Source organism: Perca flavescens, chromosome 14 (genome assembly GCF_004354835.1).
Source record: "Perca flavescens isolate YP-PL-M2 chromosome 14, PFLA_1.0, whole genome shotgun sequence".
NCBI classification, from domain to species: domain Eukaryota; kingdom Metazoa; phylum Chordata; class Actinopteri; order Perciformes; family Percidae; genus Perca; species Perca flavescens.
In genome coordinates, this window is record NC_041344.1 from 19319990 (window position 1) to 19340370 (window position 20381).

The 20381-nt window shown below is 40.4% G+C and overlaps 1 protein-coding gene across 2 annotated transcripts; it reads left to right on the forward strand.

Moving 5' to 3' along the window:
• Positions 1–392: 392 nt before the first annotated feature.
• Positions 393–19596, forward strand: yrk (Yes-related kinase). Of its 2 annotated transcripts, none has more exons than XM_028597135.1 (13): positions 393–552; positions 7165–7208; positions 8115–8375; positions 9187–9289; positions 9975–10073; positions 10247–10350; positions 10527–10676; positions 12193–12357; positions 13860–14039; positions 15285–15361; positions 15475–15628; positions 15809–15940; positions 18285–19596. In XM_028597135.1, exons 3-13 carry the CDS (start codon positions 8138–8140, stop codon positions 18491–18493), a joined length of 1611 nt encoding a protein of 536 aa, XP_028452936.1. In that variant the 5' UTR covers positions 393–552; positions 7165–7208; positions 8115–8137; the 3' UTR covers positions 18494–19596. The 2 variants fall into 2 exon arrangements, with proteins under 2 accessions (XP_028452936.1, XP_028452937.1); XM_028597136.1 differs by lacking the exon at positions 12193–12357 and adding an exon at positions 13029–13184.
• Positions 19597–20381: the final 785 nt, after the last annotated feature.

The following is a 20381-nucleotide window of genomic DNA, read 5'->3' on the forward strand; positions in this document are numbered from 1 at the left end:
AGTTCACAGCAGAGCGTGCATGCGTTGCATCTCAGTCAGGCAGCAGAGTCCGATTGAAAACACACCCAGGCTGCATCAGCACCAGTTACTGACGGGTTTCTGGGTGTAAAAGGGGCTACAAGCTGCGTAAAATATAAAACTTTAAACTTGTTTAGTGTGCATTTACAGCAAGAACATCCAGTGTCATAGGCTAATTTGAGGCAATGTGTCCTTATATTTTACAGGAGAGCAATTCTCCATAAATAGGCTGAAAAAGCTTGTCCACATTTTTAAAAATCTAAAATAAGAATCATAACATTATTTCTATTAAAGATAATCCCAAAAGCTCCTTTGTCAACGGTCCAATACACGCGCGCGGGCCTCTGGGGTGGACTTCATTGCGCGCCTGTAGTCCTTTCCCAAAAGTCTTCCGGAGTAGGCGCGCGCTCACTTCTCACTTGCACAGCGCAGTAGCTCTCGACTTTTCACCGTGCGCTCGCGAGTCACCGGACACCGCTGTCACTTACCTCGGGACACGAGGATTCCCCGGGATAACGACGTATTTTGTGTCAGGTATGTCTGATGTTTATCATATAGGCTGATCTTGAAAAGGTAATGTGCATTAGTTATAGTATTATAATTAACGAATGAGTGGTTTGTTTTTGAAGAGCTGCCTATTTATCAGCAAACTGTGGGAACCCCACGTAAAAGATGATAGGCCTACGTATGGATAGGTAGCTTTCCCACATTGCTTATTAAATTGATTTTTCTCTTAATTTTGCTTTGTTCTGGTATGAGTGGATGAAATCGCCAAGTTCACGTCTCTGTGAAATACTGTAAATGTAAATGTAACCGAGGTAACTTAAGTAAAGAGACACTGAAAGTACCAAACGAACCTAGGTGAGTATTTCCAGCAGCCCAACACCCCAGAGCCCTCTTTACCTTTTTAAAATATAATAGTCAGAACTCGGTTGACTGTTTTCAGTGTTTCTGGAAAAATTGGGTAACTTTGGAATGTTCACGGTAAGATAAAAGGAAGTTTGCGCAGTTTGCCTCTGAGAATTTAATGAAATGTGGCTACCAGTACTTCCACTCTTTATGCTAGAAGGATACCACAGAGAGTGCTATTTAGAAATAAGCCAACATTGCAATATTGAATGAGTGGAATTTACCAGAGTTTAGTCACAAGTTCTTTAAGGGGGGATCTCTTCCGATCAAAAACCTATTAGTTATAGGCAAGGGTGATCAGTTATAAGGTTGTAGTAATAGAGCATTTCTTGTTAAATGGAAAAGGTCAAAGGTTCAAACAATAACTTATCATATAACCTGGATTTGTGGCTGACCACATCATCTGGGATCAACTGGATGTTTTTGTTAAGTGTACTGCACATTTGTCAAACCTTTGATAGATCAATTCTGAAAGTAATTTAGGCTGAGGGCCTTATGTTTGTCAGACTTTTAAATGACCTTCAGAGGCAGAATATCCCTTTAATAAATGTGGTTGTGATTTATTTGGCAATGTGCCTTCAGGAAACCACCTTGAGGAAAAAGCAGGGCTGGATGTTTCCTTAACATGTCCAGCAATCTGAGTGGCTTTGTCGTGGTAAGATTGTAGGTGTAGGTATTTATTTGTTCATGCTGCATGCAGTTTGCATAATCACACCACCTTCATTAAAGTAATCAACATGAATCCTTGTTTCACTACTGATTTCAAGGCCGCTCGTGTGTCTGTGTGAAGGAGTTGTTGTGGAATTCTGAGGGTCGGATGGGGAAAAATGTGATTAGGTTGTCCAAGGCCGGCCTTCATCACTTCCGGTTTCTTTACGAGCTCAGTTCCTGTCTTTAGCCTCTGGGCCAGGCAGGAAGGAAGGGGGCATGAATATGTTTTTTAGTTTGGGGGGGGGGGGTGCGCTTAAGAAATGGACGTCAACATTGTCACACAGCTTTCCCAACAAGCAACTGAGGGCTGGGACAATTATGAGTCCAAAATGAGCCCTGATGTTAGACACCCCTGGATGGAGGGAGTCAGCTTAATCTGTCATTTTGAACAAGGGCTTTGCTGTTGTTAGCCACTGGTGCAAACTGAGGAAGACTCAGACTTCTTGTTGCTTCCATAGGAGCAGGCCCTGAGGCCCTAATGCTTAAACAACAGGATTAGACTTTAAGTCATGTAATGCCTTCCAACAAGCCACCTCAGTCCTCTGTATCTGGAGGATATGATGACATCATGTGGAAACAGGACATCCCAATGACCAAGACACCTTACTTTTCCATTCCACCCCCACCCCTCCAGTTTCTCTCTTACTCCTTTCTGAGTGTGTGTATGTACTCTATGAGTGTGTGTTATGCGTGTGAGGGTTCAGTGACAGCTTGCTTCCCATTGTCCTATCATTCCTGGTCCACTCACCCTCTGCATCCTGTGGGGCTTCCTGCTAATGAGGGAGAGAGTCAGAGAGAGAAAATAACAAAGGTAAGAAAAGAGACGAAGAAACAAGAAAAGAGGATTGGAGAAGGTCTGGAAAGAACTGGTGTAAAACTTTAGAAACTCCAACAGATCTGAACAGTCGTGTGTGTGTGTGTGTGTGTGTGTGTGTGTGTGTGTGTGTGTGTATATGTGTGTTTCTCTGTGTTCCCGCAGTGAATTTCCTGCTGGGAGCAGCTTATCTGCAGTCCACTGTGCAGGAAAGGGTGTGTCATTTGGATTTGGATGTTTGCGAGTGTGACGATGGAGGGTGATGTTATTGTGATTTATAAGAGTGGACTGAATGCGTGCTAATGCTTCGTAGGTCAGAATTTATGTGCTTTGTTATACTGTTATAGAGTATACTAATATACTGTTCTGCAGAAAATTACTAAGTCTAATTTTGAGGTACTTTATAATTCTACTGTACATTTCAGAGGTAGACATTGCACTTTTTACTCCACTTGTTTTATTCCATAAATACAGGTATTTCTTGCTTTTCAGATTAATATTTGACATACGAACATGATGCATTGTTCTATTTTAAAGCTTCACCTTGCATCAATTATAATGGTCCTATAAATATTACACTGAAAGAGGCCATTTTACATACTGAATGCTTTTACTTAGGGTACTTTAAGTACACTTTGCTATTAATACATGTATACATTTTTGAATGCAGGACTTTTGTAACGGAGTGCAGTACTGCTACTTTTACTTGAATAATTGATCAGAATACTTTTTTCATTACTGCTGTTCTGTGATGCACTAATTTCAACAAGGACGGTGAACTTATTTGGTAGAAAGTATTTCAAATAAAGTCTGTGAATTCAAGATACTCAGTTCATCTCCACTGTATTGGTTGGAGGCGGATATTTTAAAACCTGGGTAAAACAAAGCTTATATTATATTAACTGTCTTCATACCATTAGGGGTAGGTAAGAACATCATTTTTTTGTAACAACCCTTGAAAAACTGTAAATGACACGAAACACTGATGCTTATTATCTAAATATGGTTATTACTCTGTGCTGTAAAAGGACCTGATGTTGCAGACAGACTTATCACAAACCAATACCACACATCTCCCCCACCAGAAGAAGCTGCTTCTGTATTCTAATTATTTCTTCTTGCCAGCCGCTATAAAGAATCTGCTGTGACGTTAATGACCGTTGCATCATAGAGAAATATTTTTTATTGTTACACCATATGTAAGTTTTGCAACTGGTAGCAGAAGTCTAAACATATTTTAGATAAGGTGACAGGCATTGTAGTCACTTTTATTTTTTTAAATGTATCACTACAGCTTTCATGACCTTGAATTTAACATGACGTATTCCAAACTACGAGTGATTCCAGTCCGATAAACTTCCAGAAATCGAGTATGGTGTGTGTTTGTTTGCCTTGCATACTGCATCTCATTTGCGTTACTTGGTTTCAATAGTCAAAGAGGAACTCAGACTGGTCTTAAATTACTCTGATGTAATTGACAGTACTTATGCACACTTTTGTCTTATACATAAGACCTAGTGTCAAAAGTAGCAACAAGATGTGCAGTGTGCCAATTTGAATGTGCAACCCAGCGTACCACCCATCACCACCACACACCCACGCACACATATACATACACACTTTGCTCTAGTACCTTTAATGTTTGTGGCTGATTGAAAGAGACACCCAAATAGCTATGATAAAGCACAGACAAAGGTGAGGAAATGCACACATACATGTTGGTTTGTGTTTAATTCTGCACGATTGCAGGTTATATGCAAGTGCACAATTGCATGCTTTGGCTCGCCATAAATGCTTGATTGGTGGAGTCTTTGTCCATTGGGCTGTGTACTCTGCTACATGTGTGACAATTGTGTTGAAATGATTCCTTTTATGTAAAAATATCCCAGGTCAACTGAATTCTCAGGTGCTATTTACAAATCATTACAGCTTCTGTGTGCAGAGAGGAAGACAGAAATTTGATCAACAGGAACTCAACGGAGAACAATGATTGTATGGCCATCCCGTAAACAGTCCTCTCTGTGTGTGTGTGTGAGAGAGAGAGAGAGAGAGAGAGAGAGTACATACTGTATGGTATTGTGTTGATCCTGTCTGGTCATCTGCCAATTTTAGAAAAGCAGAAAAAGAAGAGATGAAAGAAAGGGCAGAGGTGAGATAAACCTCATAGTGAGTAGGCCTCTTCTACACCCTCTGTCAATTCTCCTTTTTAATGTTTTTCACAACGATAAAGGCAGCAGCTTAGGTCCAGTGGAATGGTGGATAGAGAGAAAATGAAAGGTTATTGTTGGAGGGGTGTGGGCACGGAGAAGAAAAAAAACCGCAACAAAGAGGAAGATGTGTGTGTGTGTGTGTGTGTGTGTGTGTGTGTGTACTCTGTCCTCCAGGAAAAGGGGGAGCCATCAGGAGGGCTGACAGGAAACTCTAACAGGGCTAACTTCCTGTAGTTCTGATGGCCAACCTGATAGTGATTGAGTGTGTGTGTGTGCGTGCGGGCTTGTGCGCACGTAACATTTAGCATATTTTGCTCTAGCCTCTTCTGGTAGAAGCCCATAATAGTCTTTGTTGGTTTAAAGATTGAGAGGAATTTCGGGGAAATTTGTGTTGTGGATGGGACAAACCTGATGTTCACTGGGAGTTCTGGTGGTGTTCTTTCATAATGAAAGTGAATTACTTTTGCTTTTTGTCGCTCACTGCCATAACCTGTATGGTTCTTCCTGTGTCTGACTTCCCTCACATTCCTCAGCAGGTGGGGAGGCTGCAGCCTGGGGTTAAGTCAGCTTGGATAGTTGATAGTTTGAATCCTAGGGCTGCTCTACACTTAGTTGCGAGTTTATTGATTTGCAACAACAGCACATTATTATATTTATTGATACACTTACAGTAGCTAACACTAATGGTGTCTAATATTACAGCGGTGCAATGAATTTTACCTTAATGAAGGTTATAATGAAACTATTAGAGAGGTGTTTATTCAACTTCATAGTCAGTTTGGAAGCTCTAGCTTAGGGTGTTGTTGAAATGTATTGCGTTATACAGAGAGGTGTTTCTAATATGTTGTGCACCCCAATTATATCTATAAAAATTTTACAAATTATTAGAAACTACAGCCTCCAAAATAACCATAAACCTAGGGCTTTTAATTAAGGAAAAATGCCAATTACAATTTCTTAAAACCCAACTCTACATCTTTAAATAGCTCTTTTTGTTCAACCAAAACTCCAAAACCTTAACATATTCAGTTTACTAGCACATAAGACATAGAAAAGCATCAGATATTTACAATTTAGAAGCTTGAAAAATGTCTCAAAATAGCTGCTGTTTTTTATCTGTTGATTAAAGCTTTAGTGCGTAACTTTTTTATATTAATGAAGTCCTACATACAAGCCATTGCCAATTGAGTTAATGTAAAGCTAAAAGCTAATCTCTCCCTCTGTATTTCTCAGTATAGCTATGTTCACAAACTGGTGTCGTCTGGCGACTTTCGCATGCATAACATTGTGTAAAGATAATTACCTCCTCTGAAGAGTCCATCATGTTTTTTTTTTTTAAATCCTCCGTGTCTTCCTTGGTTACTAGCAACTGCGTGGAGGACGGGTGGGGGCTGTGCACGATCACGGAAGGCTTGTATCATGTGGATGCGGCGACAGTTTTGTTGTCATTAGTTGTATCTGATTCTCTCAAAGACAATAACGGACTGTAGTTTGTTTTTGTTCAGATTAAACAAACAATGTAACGCCTTAATTAGTGAGCTTTAGGGGTGTTGGTAGGCAAGTTTTGTTCCAGTTGGACAGAGCCAGGCTGGCTGTTTCCCTCTGTTTCTAGTGTTTATGCTAAGCTAAGCTAACTGGTTGCTGGTTGTATGGCTTCATATTTCCTGTACAGACGAGAGGGGTATCATCTAACTCTCTGCCAGTAAGCGAATAAGAGTATTTCCCAAAATGTCAAATGTTTGCTCTAGGTGTGCCTAATAAACTGTTGACTTGAGGATTGCCTTGAGCAAGGCACTTAGCAGAAAGCATATTTGTTTTCCTGAAGAAATAATGCTGAAAAAACACTCATGTCGATCAGGAAAGCCAATGTCCTCTGCACACAATTAAAATGTTTTACTATCTTCTCTGTATGGTATTTCCTCTTTATGCTGTCACCAGCTTTTGCTTTGTCAACACACACAAGTTCTATTGAAGCAATGCAGTTTGCTCAAAACTGGAAGTCAGGATTGTGTACATGTGTGCACATCTACACGATGATCTTTGTGAAACCCATTTCACATTGTCAGTGACTGTTACTTTGTTTCAGTTACCTCTGTCTAATGATGACATTTACATTCTTCTATTTCACCACAAACACCCACCCACACACACACACACACACACACACACACACACACACACACACACACACACACACACACACACTGACCAGAGAGAATGTGTACCCCTTCTGAAAACTGTAAAGCAAAAGGGGAAGTGGCTAACCCAACATCTCTCTCTCTTTCCTTATCTTGAGCATTCTCTGTCTAGTTTTTTTTAAACTTCTCTGTCTCCTCGCGTCTCCCTTCACACATCTGTTTTTATTCACGCTTTAACGCTCTTGAGCCTTTCTCTCACGTTCTCCAAAACCTTTTCCCTCTCCGGTTCTCTGCCACTCATCTTCTCTTGCCCGGCTCTCTCTTATTCCGCCTCTCGTCACTCACCACTTTCCTCTTTTTTCAGTGGCGATGGTGATTGACAGATGATCTGACAGAGGAAGACTTCAGGTGAGGAAAAAAGTTAACTTCTCCTTCCCGCTTTACCTCCAAACCTACTTCCGCTCAGCCTCCTCCCGCTCGAGGGAAGTAAAGTTTTTTATTTCAAGTTTGTTACTTCCCACCTAACAGTTCTCTTTAGTTTAGTGACCCTCTGTGTGCTGGTGATATGTGTTGCTTTCACTTAATACCAGCTTGTGTTTGAAGTCTTAGGTTGCATAGACAGGAATTAGGAAATTGAGAAAATTTACTAATTTCTTATGTTGAAACTTTTCTAGATAATCTTTTAGATTCTTGTTTTTTGTTTTCTTTATAAGCGGTGATAATGTTATTAATTTAGTAGTTGAATAATTACTGTAATTAAAGGGGCATTGCACCAATTTTACACAAGAAGTCCAGTTTGCAGAGAGTTATATTCTGAAACTGGAGGATATTACAATGTTTGAAAAAAATAACCCTGATGATGTCATAGTGATGTCATCAGGGTTACTTCAGCTTGGGCTTAAGACTTCAGAAAGCTGTTGTTACAAACTGGTGGTTTGGAGTTTGAAAGGTGTGTGGTCTTACAAAAGATGTTATCCAGTTGCATTATGGGAAATGGGCGGGACTCATACTAGGCCTAAAAAGACAGGATATTTCTGCCTCTGCTGCTTTTTTTTATGGAAGTGAAATACTAAACTATTAGAGTATCCCTTTAAACAGGTTAATTTTGGATTTATATTTCTCATTTTTTATTCTAATCAAAGCTTTGTTGTTATCTCTGTAAACAAACACATTGTTACTAAAGATCATTATACTGTACTTATGCCAAGTAAAAACTGCTTTTATAAACTGCATATGGCTTTAATCACTATTGTATAGCATTAAGTAGCAATAAAGAAAGGAAATTTACATATTGATATCTGCTTGCTTTCACAGACGCTGTCTCCGTGCTGGTTATTATGGGGTGTGCCTGTTGCAAGCAGAAGAAGTCCGCCAAAGCAGCAGCAGCAACATCAGCAACAGTAGAGGTTACAGATCTGTCTCCTAGCAACGCAGATGGAGGGTTGTCCGCGGCCTTGACTCAGGGCCGTTACTGTCCTGATCCCATTCAGACCATCCCAGACTTTAACAAGGGCTTCTCATCCAGCACCCTCTTCCCCAACACCAACACACACCAGCGGCCTGGAGGCGTAACAAGTAGGACTGTGTGTGTGTGTGTGTGTGTGTGTGTGTGTGTGTGTGTGTGTGTGTGTGTGTGTGTGTGTGTGTGTGTGTGTGTGTGTGTGTGTGTGTGTGTGTGTGTGTGTGTGTGTGTGTGTGTGTGTGTGTGTGTGTGTGTGTGTGTGTGTGTGTGTGTGTGCGCGTTGATCACTGTAATTGTTTCTCCTGTCCATACTGGCCCGAATTGATCACGCAATTTCAATTTTCAATTTCAAAATTTTAAGCCTCATGTTAGCTTCTGCTGAACTATTAAATGCATTTTTATATATACTGTACATAGGACTATGGATGTTGTCCTCTGTCTCTTACATTGGAATCATGCTATGAAGGGATCTCATTACAGCTAGTATTGACAGAATTAATCCTTACTTAATCCTTATAGACAGCTGTGGTGGTAGAGTGGGTCGTCCTTTCATCACAAGGTTGGAGGTTTGATCCCCGGTTCTGCATGTCAAAGTGTCCTTGAGGAAGACATTGAACCCTAAGTTGCTCCCGATGGGCAGGCAGCTCTGCCACCATCAGTATATGAATGTGTGTGTGAATGGGTGAATATGAGGCAAATTGTAATGTGCTTTGTCCAGTAAGGTAGAAAGGCGCTATATAAATGCAGTCCATTTACTTCAATAACTATTTTAATGTACCTAATGTATCCTTCAGGACATTTAAAACAGTAACACCCTAGATGGTAGTTAGAGTACTGGAAGCTGATAACTCCTTTGTCTTTTGTGTGTGTGTGTGTGTGTGTGTGTGTGTGTGTGTGTGTGTGTGCGCGCGAACACGTGTGCAGGTGGTGGAGTCACTCTCTTTATAGCTCTGTATGACTACGATGCTCGCACTGAAGATGACCTCACTTTTCAAAAAGGGGAGAAATTCCAGATCATCAACAACACGTAAGCACAAACACAGCTGTATTTTAATAACATCTGCTTACAGATGTTGCTGTTTTTAGGAAAAACACCCAAACCCGGGATTGTAATAATACACTGTGGCATAACAATTTTACAAAATGCAACGGGAGCGGAAAAATGAATGCTTACTGTATGTGTTAAATGTGGTCAGTGATGATAATGGTAATCCATTTTGTTTGCAAACATGCTACGGGCTGCAATTAAGCACCACCCGTTAACACTGTGAACTGTCAGAGGTGTCAACTGCTGCTGGCAATGTTGACAAGCTCATGTTCTCGGACAATGTTCTTGTCTCTATCTATTAATCTAAAATCAGTTTATATGATGACGTTTAAATTGGGTGGTGTTTGGCGTTAATGTTACTCCAAATGTTCACACATTCGCTCTTTATCTTCTTTCTCATCTAGACACCTTTAAGCTTCTGTTCATTTTAATGTAGATAAAGTGTATTTTGCACTTAAACCTATCAGACAAGTGTTTTTGTAAAGTACAGTTTTTGCCATTGTCATTGTTCCTTTTAATTTCAACATTGTTAAAAATATCATAGGTTATTGAACTACGAACCCTCCATCATGTGTCATACCAAACTGTGATCTGACTGTATTGTTACACCTCATTCCTGATTATGTTGGGCAGACTGATGCTTTGTGTCTGTTTTTTTTTGCAGAGAGGGTGACTGGTGGGAGGCTCGCTCTTTGGACACAGACCACACAGGTTACATCCCCTCCAACTACGTAGCTCCTGTCGACTCCATACAGGCTGAAGAGTAAGTACACACACATACACACACACACGGTAGTGAAAGCTACGTATGCTGCAATATAAGTCCTGACAGTTTACATTGAAAGATTTTGTCAATAATTGACATGTAGTCTGAGGGCAGAGGTCACAAGATGTGTGCTGTTGCTGTGGTGACTCGTGTTGTTGTCATGGTGACAGGTGGTATTTTGGGAAGATGGGGAGGAAGGATGCAGAGAGACAGCTGCTGGGCCATGGCAACCAGAGGGGAACTTTCCTCATACGAGAGAGTGAGACCACCAAGGGTAAATAAGTCACACACAAACACACACACACACACACACGCACACACACACTACTGTTCAAAATATATGAAAACATACAGTTTCTCTCAACTCTCCCCTACTATATACTCCTTTGTTCCCCTCCCTCATCCTCTTCCTCTTCCTCTCCTCTCCTCTCCTCTACTTTCTCTTTACAGGTGCTTACTCGCTGTCTATCCGTGACTGGGACGACAACAAGGGAGACCACGTCAAACATTATAAGATCCGCAAACTAGACAATGGTGGCTACTACATCACCACAAGATCACAGTTTGATACTGTGCAGCAGCTGGTAGAGCACTACACAGGTAACACACACAAACACGCACATGGATACTAATTCATCCTCTTTTCTGCTTCTCCTTGAAAGTGAAAAAAACGGTTGTGTTGCCATTTTCTGATGCACCTTCATGCTCCAAAGCTCCTGCTTCCATGGATTTTATCTAAAACCTGTTATGACTCTTTGCCCAATCATTCTCTGCCCAGCTGCAAGAAATAATTTAAGCCTTATTCAGTTTCTACTTGATTCATACTGTAATTACAAGTACGTAAGTAGAAAAAAATTAGGAAAGTACGTACTTTTAAAGTACATAAGTACAATTTTGAGGTACTTTGCTTGAGTATTTCCATTTGCTGCATCACTACAATTCAGAGGGAGAATTGTACTTTTTACTCCACCACATTTACTTGACAGCTTCAGATACTGATGTTACATAAAAAGTATATGATCAGCTTATAAAATATGATGCATTGTTATAGAACTACCCAACAGTGCAGTAAGTAATTTAAACAAGCTCCACCTTCACCAACAACATTAATACGGGGCGGCTGTGGCTCGGTGGTAGAGCGGTTGCCTGCCAATCGGAAGGTTGGTGGTTCGATCCTTGGCCCTGCAGTCCCATGTCGAAGTGTCCTTGGGCAAGACACTGAACCCCGAGTTGTTGCGCATCGGAGCGTAAATGTGTGTGACTGACTATCTGATGAGCAGTGGGCACCTTCTACGACAGCCTTGGCCACAGTGTATGAATGTGTATGAATGTGTGTGAATGGTTCCTGTACGATGTTAAAGCGCTTTGAGTAGTCGTTGAGACTAGAAAAGCGCTATTATAAGAACAGTCCATTTATATGTCAATGCATCAAAAATAAAAATCTACTGATGTAATATGTACAATATATGGTAATACAAAACTCTGAGAGGACTTTCACTTTTGATACTCTATATACTCTAGATATTTATACTTTTACATAAGTAAAAGTACATAAGTAGGATTTTGAATCCTGAACTTACTTACTTTTGCTTTAGGAAAGGATTTAAATACTTCTCACACTGCTGACTGTTAGTGACTTTTTAAGCTTAATTCAGAGTTGTTGTAACAAGCAGGGTTCACACCCTTCACTTCCTCTGCTCTCTGTCAGTGGAAATCTGCCCCCTAGTGGTGTGTGTTGATATAACAAACATTATACGGTTTGTGACATAACATGACACGATCATCAAAAGAAACCTGAGAGACTTGGCCACATATATCAGTGAATTTTTTTTGCCAGTGTTTATTTGTTTTTCTTATGAACTGTATTGTCCCTGTATGTCTTTTTTTGTATCTCTGTATGTCTTTTTTGTATCTGTACATGACGCTGCTCAGAATGTGTGTTTATGTCTGTTTGCTGAGTGTTCCTTGTGCCTTTGTAACTTGTCAGTTGCATAAGCACTAAAGCAACCTGTCTTGTCTTTTTTTATCTCTGCATTTGCTGCTTTTCCCCCTCTGTTTTCTTTTTGTCTTGTTTCCTTTTTCTTTTGCCTGTCTGTTTGCCTCTTCTCTCTCTCAGAGAGAGCAGCGGGACTGTGCTGCCGTTTGATTGGCAGCTGTAAGCGGGGCATGCCTAAGCTGGCCGATTTATCAGTGAAGACCAAGGATATGTGGGAGATTCCCCGTGAATCCCTCCAGCTGATTAAGAAACTGGGCAACGGCCAGTTTGGAGAAGTCTGGATGGGTAGGAATGGTGGGACTGTGTTGCAGTGGGGGAAGGTGACAGCAGGAGCACACCTGGATAAAATAAAGTATTAAAAGATGAGCAAGTACATACAGTATAATGCATTTAAGTCTTGGTTGTGTTAAGTTGACAAGAACATCAGTAAACGCTTCTGGTGTAAAGACACCTGCAATCTCACAAACATACACTGTAAAGCCATGTTTATCTGACTGTGTTGTTCAGAGTCTACCTGCAAGGAATAAACCTGTAAGTCGAACCCCACAAACACAGACAACACACACACACACACACACACACACACACACACACACACACACACACAGCTGATAGATGTAGTTTGACTAGTTTTTTAAATGTGTGTTGAATAGAAACTGCAGCAATGAAACAAATCCCTACAAAATCCCTGTGTGGGTGATAACAATTGCACAGACAACAGTTAGTGAATAAAAATGTAGCTTTGTTTTACATCCAGGTGTGCAGAGTTGCTCCCCTCCTCCCCTGTTGTTGCATGTGCATGTTTCATCATCTCACCTCACCTCTTTGTCACCCCCCCCACCCCCACCCATCTTTATTCAATTTTTCTACCCATCACTACACCTTTTTCTCCCATTCTTCACCACCCACTTCCACTCTTTCCTTTCTCTACATCTCCACCCTCCTCCCCCTGATAGGCACTAATGATGGGCTGTGTTATTACCTGACCAAGCCCTGTCTCAACTCCACCCCGCTCACCATGGGCCTTGGGCGGGACGCCTGGGAGGTGCCCAGGGAAACGCTGTCCATGCAAAGGAAGCTGGGACAGGGCTGCTTTGGGGACGTTTGGATGGGTGAGAGTGACACCGCCAACCTCTGATGCCCACCACAGGCTTAGAAGGAGAACTGTCTGTCCAGCGTTGTCCTCCGTAGTGTCGTTACTGTCCTGTAGCAAAGATTGTTGGTAATGCTTAATGTCATTTATGTCAGAGTATGTAAGTAAAATTGGATGTTTTTCCCAATATCGCTTGGTATTCCCACAGGATGTTTTACCTATTACATGTATGACATATATGGGTTAAAAATTGTGATACAGTTTCACTGACTAAATCCAAATGTGTTTGGTTTTCTGAGACATACACAGTTTATCCCTGAAGCCAGCCAAGCTATGAGCCTTTCCATGTAACTCAGGCACTGCTGGTGTTGATATAGGACCAGAAAACTCCCCTCCTAACATTACTGTCTCATGTCATGCATGCTCTCCAAAACAGCAATCATTTGCATGCACCAGAAGTATGACCACATGTGTGTGTTCATTACATCCTGCATGTTGTGTTTATTTCTTTCTATTTTTAATATTTATATCTGTATGTGTGGGTTTTTGTGTCCAAGTATAAGTAGTACGCACATGTATATCCAGGCATCACCTTGTCAGTATGCCAGAAAACTGGTGTTTACGCCTGCACATTATGTGTCTGTGTGTGTCCATGCACTATGTGTGCATTAACATCTCCTTGTCTCTATGCCAGGCATGTGGAACGGTACCACCAAGGTAGCAGTGAAGACTCTTAAGCCAGGAACCATGTCCCCCGAGGCCTTCCTGGAAGAGGCTCAGATCATGAAGAGACTCCGTCATGACAAGCTGGTTCAGCTCTACGCCGTTGTGTCTGAAGAGCCCATCTACATTATTACCGAGTTCATGAGCCAAGGTATCAGGCTGAGTAAACTGTCATGCCTGTGATGTACCATAGATACAGTGTAAATCACTGCCGTTGGTTGGAAACCTTACTAACTATAAGTGAGCTCCTCAGACTGTTTTTTTCCCTTAAATGTGTTGCATAGTTGACAAAACTGTAACACATTCATTCAGAGACTGCATACAGCCACCAAGGTTCCAAAATGGAAAACTAATATATGTTTTGACTTTTTAATCTGCATCTGGATCACATTGAAATATGCATTGTCATAATCAAGGGACACATGATACATTTCTTTCATTTAAGTAAGTGCAGACGTTCATGATACAATAGGGCATTTCTATCTTGCGTTGAAATCTTTAAAAACAAAATCCTGGATCTACGCCTGTCCTAACTTTCAACCATTCTTTAAAAGCAACGTTTGCGATATGTTGGAGTACCGAACAGACAAATAGGAACAAAACCGTAAAGCTATAGTGCGTAGTTTCTTTCACCCCCATGAGGAATTCTAAATAATGACAACACCACTGTTGTTACATGCACATGACACAAGCCTTCCGTAATCGCGCACACGGCCCCACCCCCTCCTCCACGCAGTGCTAGTAGCCAAGAAGGACACGAGGATTAAAAAGAAGAGGTAATAATCTTCACTTGAGTTTCTGCGAGCGAAAGTCACCGGACGACAACAATTTCTAAACACAGCCATGCTGAGAAATACAGAGAGAGTTGTGTGGAGCTGATAGTCTTAATTAGCTTTGTATCAACTCATTTGGCAATGGCTTGAATGTAATGGACGTTCATTAATATAAAAAAGTTACTCACTAAAGCTTTAACTTCAACATTCAAGGGATTTACCCAACATTACAAATTGGCAGAAGGGTGGCACAGTGATCAGGGAGGCTTCGTAATTTGGAAGACCAGAGTTCAAGCCCCAATGCCTCCCTGCTGGGCAAGACACTGAATTCCTACCTACCCAGGAATTCTCTTTTTCCTCTGACCTTTGACCGTGCGTGTGGAGGTGGCCTGGGGGCAGGTGAAACATTCCGTCAATATTAATTTAAAAACTAAAAAGAAAAAGACAAAGTTGGCATTAAGATGTATTCATGCAAAAGTGTCACTATGCATTTACAAGCATCTATCTAATGAGACTTTTACTGAATTATATTTGGTACCTACCATGATACACAGCAGATATGAGTTAACTACAGGAGGCATGAGGACTGGTTATGATGCTACAATCATTTTCTCGTTTTTCAGGAAGTTTGTTGGATTTCTTAAAAGATGGGGAGGGGCAGAGTCTTAAGCTGCCTCAACTGGTGGACATGGCTGCACAGGTGAGTTAAACAGACAAAGATACACCACACATTGACAGCAATTAAGGGATTTAAAGGAAACACATTTTCTCACTATCTTTCTGAGCTCTTTTTTTGTCTCTTTTTGTTTATAGATTGCAGCTGGAATGGCGTACATTGAGAGGATGAACTACATCCATCGTGACCTGCGAGCAGCTAACATCCTTGTTGGAGACAATCTGGTGTGCAAGATTGCTGACTTTGGCCTGGCTAGACTCATCGAGGACAACGAGTACACAGCCAGACAAGGTAACAGCATGAGATATTAAATGAGTGTGCGTGTGTGTATGAGAGAGACAGATGAAGAGAGCCACACTTGCACAATGTGATGATTTAGAGTGTCTGCCTCTGCCTTCGTGCCTATATTTTTATACATAATCTATCCTAATTATATGATTATACATCTTCACTGTGTTACCATGGTTTCAGGGGCAAAGTTCCCAATCAAGTGGACGGCTCCAGAAGCTGCATTGTATGGACGCTTTACCATCAAGTCAGATGTCTGGAGCTTTGGCATCCTACTAACTGAACTCATCACGAAGGGACGGGTGCCATACCCAGGTACTGAGTATTTCTTATTCTACATCCATGGCAGTGAAAATTCTCCAGGATTGGTTATTTTTCAGCTATTCACTATCAAAAAGCAAAACAAGATCACATTTTTATAGCAAAAACAGGTGGTTGCAGTTAATAATGGATTGGAGAGTGTGCTTACATTTTCAACCAGAACAAATTACATTACAGCACTGGGTGAGTTTAGGGCCTCAGTGTCTTTGTTCAAAAGGGCTTCAAAAGTAAATGGAAAGGAAGTGGAGACCCTTTCTTAAGCAGCTGCCTCCTTGCTGTGCAAATTAGCACACAGATCATGCCGTAAGGTGTGACTGATGCTGCAATAAATCACAATAATTTCTCTTGCAATATGTTATTGACACCAAGTATTGCTGATTTTACTAAATAAATATGTGGATTGAGAATTTTACATATTTGTTTTAACAGTAATTTAAATTTTTAATTGTTACTGTTAAACTCAATGTGAAGATATTTGAAGTGCAAGTTGTATCATTTCTTTATTCCAGACATTTTGAATTTGGAACTATATATACACTACTGGTCAAAAGTTTTAGAACACCCCAATTTTTCTAGTTTTTTATTGAAATTTTAGCAGTTCAAGTCCAATGAATAGCTTGAAATGGTACAAAAGGAAAGTGGTGAACTGCCTGAGGTTAAAAAAAAAGTAAGGTTACCCAAAACTGAAAATTAATGTACATTTCAGAATTTTACAAAAAGGCCTTTTCAGCAAACAAGAAATGGGTAAACAACGTAAAGCTGTTCTGCAGCAATGGAGGTTGATCAAGCTTTGAAAGTTGGTGCTACCAATTCCCACAGGTGTTCCAACTTGTCTGGATTACTTACAACCCCCTCTGTTTGTATAAAAGTATTGTTGGAACACACTGTGGTACCACAGCTTAATAGTGGTCGTAATAAGCAAGTCTCAGTTTCAACTGTAAAGAGAAGACTTCGAGCTGCAGGTTTGATAGGTTGAGTTGCAGCAAGAAAGCCATTGCTAAGACGTCAGAATAAGAAAAAGAGGCTTGCCTGGCCAAGAAACACTGCCAATGGACTACTGAAGACTGGAAGAAAGTGTTATGGACTGATGAATCGAATGAATTGAAATCTTTGGTTCATCACGCAGGATTTTTGCACACCATCGAGTAGGTGAAAGGATGGTTCCTCAGTGTGTGACATCAACTGTCAAACATGGAGGAGGAAGCGTGATGGTCTGGGGCTGTTTTGCTTCATCCAGGGTCGGTGATTTGTACAGAGTGAAAGGCACCCTGAACCAAAACGGCTACCACAGCATTTTGCAGCGCCATGCAGTACCCTCTGGTATGCGCCTAGTTGGTCAGGGGTTCATCCTACAGCAAGATAATGACCCAAAACATAAGTCCAAGCTATGCCAGAACTACCTTAGCAAAAAAGAACAAGATGGTAAGCTTAAAAACATGGAGTGGCCAGCACAGTCACTAGACTTAAACCCCACTGAGCTGGTTTGGGATGAACTGGACAGAAAAGTGAAAGCAAAGCAACCTACAAGTGCCACACATTTATGGGAACTTCTGCAACAGAGTTGAACTTTCTGAAGAATATTTGATTTCCATTGTAGAAAGAATGCCACGAGTGTATTCAGCTGTTCTATCTGCCAAAGGGGGCTACTTTGATGAGTCAAAAATTTAGAATACATTTTGGTTTATAAATTGATTCCATGATTTCTTTTTTAACTTCAATTATTTATTTGTTCTATTTTTTCATTTCAGAGTACAATAAGACATTGAACTGCACGAATTTCAATAAAAACCTGGAAAAATTGGGGTGTTCTAAAACTTTTGACCAGTAGTGTGTGTGTATATATATATATATATATATAAGTCAGACTTATGATAAATGAGATCTAATATTAGTCAATCAAAGATCACAAAACAAATGAAATCAGAACGATAACGTAAGCAATAAATATACCATAACAATGAATATAGAAATAGATGTGCAGTAGATTCAAATTCTTAAAAATGAATCCATAAAATAGATAAAAGAAACATCCTAAAACAGATAACATTCATGATCAGGATTGTTTGTGGTTGTTTTATATTTCAATAAAGCCACATATACTGTAAACATGTTGCTGCATGCCTAATTAATTGTAAATGATTTCTGTTTTTTTTATTATTATTATTATGCAAGTTTGGAGTTATGTTTCTTCATTTGTAATATAATGAGATTAATCCTAGATTATTTTAGTTTATTATTATTAAGTTGCAGTATGTCATCTTTGCATTGTATCCTGAGTTACCCTATGATTCTCATCCCTACTGTTTCCACATCCCCCCTCCCTCCTTCATCCCTTTAGGCATGAACAACCGTGAGGTGTTGGAGCAAGTGGAGAGAGGCTACAGGATGCCCTGTGCCCCGGGCAGCCCCGCCTCGCTCCATGAACTGATGCTGCAGTGCTGGAGGCGTGAGGCTGATGAGAGGCACACTTTTGAGTACCTGCAGTCCTTCCTGGAGGATTACTTCACCGCCACAGAGCCGCAGTACCAGCCCGGAGAAAACCTGTGACCACACACGTGTAGGACAGTTGGAGCAATAAACGGACAAACAGAAAGAGAATGACAGATAGACACACGGGCAGACATGGATGTATACTATGCAGATACATTGTTCGGCATGTCTGTATGCCTTCATTGTATTTGTTGCACACATACTGTACACATGCGTGCGCGCGCACACACACACACACACACACACAAACACACACAAAGATACATATCATTACAGTTTAGACAGTTTCCTCCTTTGGGTTATTGATCACTGCAGCCCATTCAGGATGGATCAGTCAACCATGTTGAGGAGCAGAGTTGGAGCTCTGCTCATCAGGCCTTGCAGAAATGTTGCTTCACTCTGTAACCATGACAACAAGGAACTGAAAGATGTAGATGGTTGTGTTGAGGTGGGGGGAAGGCGAGTGTGACCATGATTTGTTCAGCTGCCATATATGTTCAGGTCCCATTGATTCCTGTTTCTAAGAAAAGCGATTTACTTGGCCAACTGTTTGCCTGAGATAAATATGTTGATACAGAAATTATAGAAGGTGCAACAGGTTTCAGACAACAGTCGATGAACCTTGTGAACCTGTGTGGTCGATTATGTACATAGACACTGTAACATTTATTAAGATGCCTCCTCTTACAATAATTTTACAAACATATAAAAAAGGCTGTTGAACCGATCCATGTCCATCACCTGAAAGGGGAAACTGATTTCAAACTTGCACCAACATGTGCCTTAAAGTGGTCAAATTAAGGGCTGTTTTAGATTTTAAGTACCTTTAATACTGTATTAGTAAAGTCTGGGAGGAGAGATGGTAAGGAATGCTCTTTGTCTAATAATATGTATGACAATTTTGTATGTAACTGTCTCTCTTGCTGTTTTAATTTAACGCAGATATATCTGTGCATCACAAAGACTTCTATATCTAGTTCAACTTGTATACAGTTTTCATCCATTGGGAGGGCAGGGTGAAATTTTACACATAAAGAGGAAAGATCAGTGTCAGTGGACTTTGGAAGGATAGTGTTTTCAATCTGTGAGTGTAACCTTTATGTGATTTCATGAGATTCCCCATTTTATTGTAATAAAGATCAAATATCTTTCCCGGGTTATGACATGTCTCTTATTCTATGTGTGTTTGGACATGTATGCTATTTTATTTGATGCCTCCTCATAGATAATGTGAAAGATGGGTAGGAGCCAAAAAAGCAGTTTTGTTTGTATTTAAAGAACAATAGTTATTATTTTAAGACTTCCCATATTTTAGTTATAGTTCTGATCCACTGATTTTGATTGACAGCTAGGCCACTGATTGGCAAATCGGCCACACCATAGTAATTGGGTGTGGTATAATTGATAAATGGAAGTTGGAAACCAAGGGGTGGAGGGTTTTTTGATTTGATTCACACATGCAACGTTAGCCTACAACGTTTTGGTAGGATCATAAAGAATTATTTCTATAGGTAGGATATTTGTGTTTAATTATTATTTTCAAACAACGACCGCATGCCTGGATCAACAACAAAGGAACAAAGGTGCGTTAAAACCGCTCTATTATTGCTGGGGCAGTGGCTATATATAGAATAGCCACTACATGCCACCACATGCAAAACACTCAAATATACAAAGATGAATGATATTTTTCTTCTGCCTTTACATTTTTATTATTTGTTTTAGTATTTTTCTACTTTTCCAAAGGCTCGTGAGGAAACTTCAGGTGTTTTGTGCTTCAAGCTAAATATCATACTGTATTTGCATTTTACAGCATGTAACATTTCCAGGTACACAAAACAAAAAAAGTAATGAAAAACAAATCATGGCATTTGGGCCAATTCAGTATAGTTGATTGACTGATATTGACTTAATAAATTAACCTAAATAGAAATAGCTTTACAGC

Coding starts and splice junctions, on each gene's coding strand:
- yrk (XM_028597135.1), top strand. CDS start 8,138: ATGGGGTGTGCCTGTTGCAAGCAGAAGAAGTCCGCCAAAGCAGCAGCA. Junction 8,376..9,186: donor GCGGCCTGGAGGCGTAACAA/GTAGGACTGTGT, acceptor ACACGTGTGCAG/GTGGTGGAGTCACTCTCTTT. Junction 14,040..15,284: donor TACCGAGTTCATGAGCCAAG/GTATCAGGCTGA, acceptor CTCGTTTTTCAG/GAAGTTTGTTGGATTTCTTA.